This window comes from Coturnix japonica, chromosome 2, assembly GCF_001577835.2.
Source record: "Coturnix japonica isolate 7356 chromosome 2, Coturnix japonica 2.1, whole genome shotgun sequence".
NCBI lineage: Eukaryota > Metazoa > Chordata > Aves > Galliformes > Phasianidae > Coturnix > Coturnix japonica.
In genome coordinates this window covers 72,344,822-72,352,692 of record NC_029517.1, presented here as the reverse complement: position 1 = coordinate 72,352,692, position 7,871 = coordinate 72,344,822, and the positions used below count along the sequence as shown (strand labels likewise).

Sequence of the window (7,871 nt, the reverse complement as noted above, 5' to 3'; positions counted from 1 at the left end):
TCAGGTGTCAGGTTCACAACCAGCATAACAAAGTCAGATTGCTGCAGCAAGTCTTCCATCTCACAATAGCAGGCACCAACGGCCTGCTCCTCCTCCTTGCTCCTGAAGGGAAAATGCACAGCCTACTAGACACAACTATTTTAAACTGTTTTTAACTTAAAACCAACCAACCAAGCATTTAATCAATCCTATGCGTTGTCTCAAAAAGTACAGATATTAAAGAGGTTTGGGGCCAGGGTAAAGGAAGAGACATTGCTAAGTACCAGTGAATCATGGAATCATAGAATGGCCTGTGTTGAAAAGGACCACAATGATCATCTAGTTTCAACCCCCTGCTATGTGCTGGGTCGCCAACCACCAGACCAGGCTGCCCAGAGCCACATCCTGCCTGGCCTTAAATGCCTGCAGGGATGGGGCATCCTCAACCTCCTCAGGCAACCTGTTCCAGTGCATCACCACCCTCTGTGTGAGTCAGAGTGGTGGGAGGAGAGACAGAAGTGGTTTAGAGAGAGCAAGAGGATAGAGGAGTGGCAGGACCCTGGAGGAGTGATGTAAATGTGAAAGCAAAGCACACAGGTGGTATTAAGTGTATTAGGATGAGTATGTAGAAGGTCTCCCATTGTTCTCTCCTGCTGATGTATCTGTACAGTCCCTGTCTATTCTCTCTTTGCCTGATTTGCGAGTTAGAACTTGCAATGGAAAAGAAAGGAAGGGGAGGCAAAGAAAGGGAACAATAAAATAAAGTGAGGATTTTTGCCACAAAGGTGATGAGTGAACTGGCTGGGCTGAAGAAAGGAGTGACACCCTGGATGACTAGGGACGTTGCCAGAAGCCTGTGAGAAGATTCTGGCAGGATGGAGTCTGGCTTGCTTGGCCCACATCTTTAGAAAAGTTAGCATCACCCTTCCTCCAAGCTTGCTCCAAGCTGAGAAGGGAGGCACAAGTACAGGGAGATGAAGGGGGGCTGCTTCATGAGGGAAGAAGCAGGAAACCAAGGTAAGCAGAGGTAAGCAGTGGAGGCACGCTGGCAGTGATCTCTGTGCTGCTTACAAATGTTGCCAGTGTCTAGGAAGAACGGGGTCACAGGCCAGAGCTGTGGTTTCCATTTCTGCCCCTGGACCAGTTCCACACAGCAAACAGACATTTTTACCTGCGGTTCCTGTTGTGGTAAAGGATCTTCATTTCAAAGGCTCTGGCTCTCTGAGCTACTTTATACCCGATTCTGCCCATCCCGATGATTCCAAGAGTCGCCCTGGTAACTTCAACTCCCAGCCAGTCAGCAGCGAAACAATTTGTGTCTGGAGAAACTGCAATCTGGGAGCCTGAAAGTAAAAACATGCTAAACAGATACAAACTGATGACAAATTTCAGGGTCAAAAAAGAGAGGAAAAGAAAAAAGTTTTCTCACTGTCATAGTAGTTTGGGTTCTGGGAACGGGCCCTTACAGAGCATCCTAAATAATTTAAAGGGGTTGTGGGTGGGAGCTGTTATTAGAAAGTCTTGGACAGAGTAAAAGACATGACTGGAAGCAGTAACAGAAATGTTTCCTGATGGTGGTATTCTGGTGAGAGGAATGACCACCTTAGGGAAATAAAGCTTGAGTGTCTGCAGTATTTTCTTTTGAAGTTTAAAACAGCTTCTGTGGTGTTTACCACCCCCACAAGCACTGCCTTCACTTTAATTTTTTTTTTGCCCGGGAGTAAAACTCACTGTCTATCTCCTGGGATCACAACCCAGTCCAGCCATACTATTTGAAAGGGATGAAGTTATGCAGCAGATTCTAAATTGCCCAGCAATCTCATGAAGCCTTTATAATTTTGGACTTAAACTTAATAAAATATTGGCAAGAAAGTCCAAACTCTACTGCCATACCACCACCATCTGCCCCCTAACATGGTGGGCCAACGAGACAAATTAGGAAGCATTACTTTTGGAGCAGCACTCAACATACTCTAACAGTTAATTTCTGCTCAAGCAGCGCAGACGAGGTCATCTCTACGATGACTATCTCTATTGCTTTGTGTACTCATGCTGTGTACCTTTGTACAACTATTAGGAAGTACAGAAAAAGGAAAAAGAAAAGCAGTAATATTTTATTTTGATGCATTTCATATTCAGTTTTCAAGCTATAAGCAACACCCTCAATGAATATCCAGATAGAAATATGGGCCCACACATTAATCTAACCAGGGTATCATACATGAATTCAAAGAACATAGTTTAGGACAAATGTCTTACTCAGTTGTCGATAAGCTGATTGCCTTGAGAAGAATGGGACTTGAGGGGAAAAAGTAGTGTCTATCCGAAAAAGTCCTCTTTTTATTGCAAAAGCATCCCAAACATTGATTCTGACAGGCCATCTCTAAGGTAGCAAGGTGAGATATGCCAAAGAACCAGAGAATACAAGATTTAAGAAAACATTACCTCCATCTAATCTCTGGGCAGGATGCCAGCATTAAGGCCATTTTCCCATGTCTGCTGTGGAGTCAGCAACGGACGTGTGGGTATTAGTCACCTTTTACCACCCGAAGTTTAACGAAAATTCATCTTCAATTTAAGTGATCCACTCCAACACCAAGCGTTCCCAATGACCTTTAAATTAGGGGCAGGGCTTTCTTAACAGCTCCTGGTCGATTAGGTTGGCCTGAACTTCAGGACACAAAATGGGACTGGATTTTTTTCCCCATATTTCTTTCTTTGTTTTTCAGTAAGTTCTTTCATGTGATAACACAAAAGGTATCTTCAGAAGTGCTGCAAGGCTTTCTTGGGAACACCATTGAGGTCCTTCCAATACCCATAATCAGAAGAACCTGGGCAACTGTGGTTCTGCCCATGACTAGCAGTGGAGCAATGACAAGAAGACATGCTTTTGCGTGTTTAGAGGAGAACCGCATTCCAAGAACACGTTGAATGGTTTGTAGCGATCATTTAAATTAACACACCCTATGAACTCAGGAAAAAATAAAGACTGCCAGGTCCTTTTAATGATACAGAACAAATATCAGTCACATTGGACCAGCACGGCCTTGCGCTACAAAATTGACCGATATCTCCATTAAGCACCAGATTGTGCTGCAACACCAAGCTACAGTCACCTTCTCAAGTCTAAATCCAATTCAGGTCCTACAAGATGCTCTCAGATAGATAGCTTTATTTCAGCCCAGGAACTCTACTGCTTTTGTACAAATGTGGTATCGTTTTCACCTAACCCACAAATTGATGAATCACATAGGATGATACATCACTGCTCTTCAGAAGTTACTCAAAGTTGCTTGCCTATTTATTATTATTTATAATTATGTTGGGTGAAGATGCAGGTTGCATTGAAAGCCCAAGGTTCAGACAGGTCTGACAAATCCTACCTGACCTGGTATGGGTTAAGTCTCAAAAAACCTGTTCAATGAAGGACCATCCTTGCGCAGCTACTGTGCTGCTTGCTTCCACGGTTTTAAACCACTGCATGCGAACGTACAGCCTCTGAAATTTAGCATTAAAAGTCAGTCTCTTGCACATTCATGCCTAGAGGCTGAACTAGTAGGGAAGAGTGCTAAAGATGACAGGCTAAGGCCCGCTGGCAACTCCTTGCTAGAGCTTTCCCCTTGCCTAGGCAGTTTTGAGCCCAGTCCTGCCTGCAACAACCTGGGCAAATTTATCACAAAGGCTGCTCAGATAGCCATGTATGCAGATTGAGGGCTGAAAATGCAGCCCTAAATGACAAAAACAGCCCACACTGACAAAAACGGCAGCAGAAGATTTGCTGCATATCTTAGGAATATTCCTGTCTCATTTCCTATGATTCTGTTTGTTGCGCTCCACTCACACATATGGGTCTCTATCCCATATACCATACTCTAGATTTGGGTTGTGCTGAATGAATCCGCACCTCTCTTCTACAGCAGTATTCTGATTAATTCTGGGCATGCTGTGCCAGGCAGAAATTTCCTGCTGCTCCCATCCTCTCAGTCAAACTTCAGAATCCAGCCCTGGGACAAACAACGTACTGCAAGCTGTGATTACCCTTCTCCTGTGCAAACTCAAACTTAATCCAGCTGCATTTATTAAATGATTTCAGTCTCAACAAGAATCATATTTATATGATTATATATATTTGTATGTCATCTGCTTATTGCTAAAAGCTGAAGCCTTCTGAAATCTACCGTCCCCAAGTGGTTGGGAAAACACTGCCAGTATTCCTAGTTGTAGTCTGTTTATTTTTCGGAGTATCATACAGTATGACTTTAAAAGCAAAAGTTAGACTCCTCCTCTGGAAAGAACACACAGAAAGGCAAGACAATGTCATATCATGACAGTGTTATCCAGCATCTCGACTACCAGAACTTGATGCTAATTCAGCAACTTAGTTAGACTGAACAGCAACTAAACCTTATGCAGTCACATGACAGAAGACTGCCTGGACAATGGATATGATCAATCGACTAATATAAGCAAGTAATACAGGACTGTACTACACCATTTCCTTTCTTCACCATGATGGCAGCATCACCATCATTGTGATGCTCAGAGTCAAACCCACATTTATTGTAGAAGCGCTTTCTAAATTTTACAAATGGAAAGACGATTTATTGGGAAGCCATGGTGCAGTGCAGCAAGAGTTGATTTAGCTTTAAACAGTTCAGCTTAGGAAGGGAAGAAAAGGAAGCAAGGGAAGCAAGGGAAGGAAGGGAAAGAAGGGAAGAAGGAAGGCAAGGGAAGGAAGGAAGGGAAGGAAGGAGAAGGGATAGAAGGAAGGAAGGACAGAAGGGAAGAAGGGAAGGAAGGAGAAGGCTCTGTTTCATGCAATTGTTACATTATTGTGGACATGCTGAATAAATCACAATTTCATCTACATCTGATGCGCACAGTGACTGCTTGCAGTATTGCTTCAAAAGCAAGTCTTCTGCAACTACAATGTACAATCTTAAAAATAACAATACTGGTAGCAACAGCATAAATACAGTTAAAGGAATCCTGCAAAGGGAAGGAGGCTTTCCAGATACTAACCTTGGTTTGATGAGCACATATTGCTCTCATGGAGCACTACCTGTGCTTTTTTACCCCATCTAAAAGCTACACTTTCCTGTCATGCAGAAGTCCATGGGAGAAGGACAGCTTGGATGAATTACTCTCTCCAGCAAGCCAAATATACCTCAGTAATAATCAAAGAATTAGCCTGGAATGGTTCCTTTCTGTTGATGCTTCTTTCACCAACAGATTTTACCACTCCTGGATGAATCAGCAGCATGTAACTTCCCTGTGTTTGCAACACAGTCCCTATTACCTGCTGCAACCTCTGAGTCAAGGCCAATATCATGTGACTTGGCTGCTAGTGTCAGAACTCCTTTCATAGAAACTTGAGCAATCCGCTGCTTCAAGCACTTGTTTAACTCTTGCTCTCCCTGACTGTTTTTGTCTGGAGGACAAATGACTGCTAAAGTCTCTGAAAGCTTTCAGTGAAGATCATTGCAAGCGGCACCAAACTCCAACACAGCCTGGCATGCAGATGGATGGGAGATCACTCCTTGCTTCTGCAGGGCCATCTGAAGTGAAACTAACTCTTCCTCTTACTTTCTTGAAATTGAGTTTTCTAGGGGACATCCCATGAGCTACTGTAGAACAAGGGCTTCATACAGTTTGTTGGGTTTTTTTAATTACGCGATTCTGTAGCAAAATAACTTGATACAAAATCCACTGATTCTCCTGGGATTACTCCCCAAAGCACTAGTTCAGGTTCTGTGGATTCTGTTGAAAATATGCTTTTTTCTTTTTTGCTGTCTGCTGCAAGCTAACATTTTGGGAAACAAAAACAAAACAAAAAAAAAAACAACAAAACAAAAACCATACAATGTACAAATGTGACTTGCAGGAAGCAAAAAGATCAGCCTGTCTCATGGTTTTGTGAATTATGATACCAGTATTCCACATCATGGCATCTTGTAGTGCACCAGGAGTTAAAGATTTAATACTCCAGTTCCATGGATTGTTGATAGATTCCAGACACCCTTCAGAGAAAATAACTACATCTCCCAGAGACTTCAGATCCCATTTCCATTTTCCATTCAAAAGGAAAGATGAAACTGCTTGGAAGTCACGAGTCCGTCCTCCTTTTACTGCTGGTCACTGTGGTGTGTGCTCCTAGCCATCTCGCTTTCAGCATCAGAAGCCTTTGGTTTGGACAATCTCACTTATTATTTTCAATTCCAATTGTATTATACTCAATTATCACACTTTCTACAATCATATTTAGCAAATTAGTTTTCTCCCTTAGCTTGTTGTCACTGTTTTGTTTTTAGGCCCATCTCCCCACCTTTTCACTATTCCCTTTTCCCCCAGCAGGTCCCATTTCGTTGGATCCAGGCCAAACTGGGCCAGAACCACAACAGCCTGGAAGGGCCTATCTCAACAGTCAATTCCATTCTGAAAGCCAGCACGGGCAATGGAAGCATCCTGCCTTAATAACTGGAAATTTCAACAGAAATATTTACCTTGGGGTGTTCAGGCACTGTCCTTTTTAGTCCTTTGGCCACCTGCCAGAGGCCATGGAGCGTACGATATCTGAGCATGACTGCTAGCAGAAGCCCCTTCCAAGGATAAGCTGGGCAGTATGAGATACATTGTAAAGAAACACAGAATACAAACATGCAGCTGTACTGCAACAGGTTAAAATATATCCATGTTTTCACCCAACACTCAAGCCACAGTCAGCACTAGCTCAATCATTAGGATGTTTATCACCACGGGTTATTGAATAGGGAACATTTGGTATCAGGAATCATACGCAGCAGCTCCTTTATCATAGCTCGCAGAGGCACGGGGACTTGTTAATGTTGAGAGCGACAGTAGCACAAACCCGCAGAACACTGAGAAAACCTCTACTTGATTTTCCTCCTGCCATCCAGCCCCTCCCCTGGGCTGGCTGCACAGACATCCAGCACAGCTCCACGCTGTGGATAACGTGTGGATAACAGCTTGGCTACAGCAGGGGCAGCACAACACGCCCCCTAACTGAGTATTCCAGGCCCCAACAGCTGTGTCAGCTACTTAGCGGTTCAGAAGGGGGATCAGACACACCGAGGGGTCGGCAGCTCACCTCTGCACTGGGAGCGACTGCCTGGCCCGAACTTGCACCTCCGTAGCCCCCCGCCCCACGCTGCCTTCAACTCCGCCACGTCCCCGACGCAACACTGCCCACAGCCCTCCAGCCCCAACGCTTCCGACTACTCCAAATTATTGTACAAACATCCCTCCCTTCCCTTTCCCCTCCCCCTGGTTGTCCGGTCGCTCCGATGGTTGCGTCAGTTCCTCTGCGCCTCAGGCGGCGCTGGCGCGGCTGAGTCCAGCCGAGAGAAGGAAGAGAAGGACGGCGCGGGGCCTTGGGGTGTGGAGGGGGCAGAGCGAGACGCGGCCCGAGCAGGGAGCTGTTGCGGTACCGGTGCGAGAGCTGCAGCGTGTGGTTTGGCTGGGTGTTCAGCTGCCGGCTGTTCCGTATCTCCTCGTAGACCGCCGCTGCACGCCTGCCCGCCAAGATGTCGTACATGCTGCCTCACCTACACAACGGCTGGCAGGTGGACCAGGCCATCCTGTCGGAGGAGGATCGAGTGGTGGTAATTCGCTTCGGGCACGACTGGGATCCAATGTGCATGAAAATGGACAAAGTTTTGTACAGCATTGCTGAGAAGGTAAGGCAGAGGTGGGCCGTTACAGGCCTTCTGTGTGCACCGTCTTAAGCGTCCTGTGCAGAGCGTGAGGTGGGCTCTAACCTGGTACTGCGAGCTCTAAACTCAGAACCACTGGCTGTTCATACTCCATCATCTTTACAGTGAGGGTGATGGAGCACTGGAACAGGCTGCCCAGGGAAGTGGTGGAGTCTCCTT

General features: G+C 45.3%; 1 protein-coding gene and 1 long non-coding RNA gene across 2 annotated transcripts in view; one reads left to right on the top strand and one right to left on the bottom strand.

Annotated features, from left to right (window-relative positions):
* Positions 1–6,520: 6,520 nt before the first annotated feature.
* Positions 6,521–7,231, bottom strand: LOC116652912. The gene is made up of 2 exons (XR_004306142.1): positions 7,088–7,231; positions 6,521–6,592 (listed from the first exon to the last, which is right to left on the bottom strand). It is a non-coding gene; the product is annotated as an uncharacterized LOC116652912 (long non-coding RNA).
* A 75-nt stretch (positions 7,232–7,306) lies between these two features.
* The window catches only part of TXNL4A (thioredoxin like 4A), a 9,333-nt gene continuing 8,768 nt past the window's right edge, over positions 7,307–7,871 (top strand). Inside the window, exon 1 of the mRNA XM_015854809.1 lies at positions 7,307–7,676. Coding sequence (XP_015710295.1) covers positions 7,524–7,676 — 153 coding nt within the window. The 5' untranslated portion in view covers positions 7,307–7,523. The remainder of the gene's footprint in view (positions 7,677–7,871) is intronic.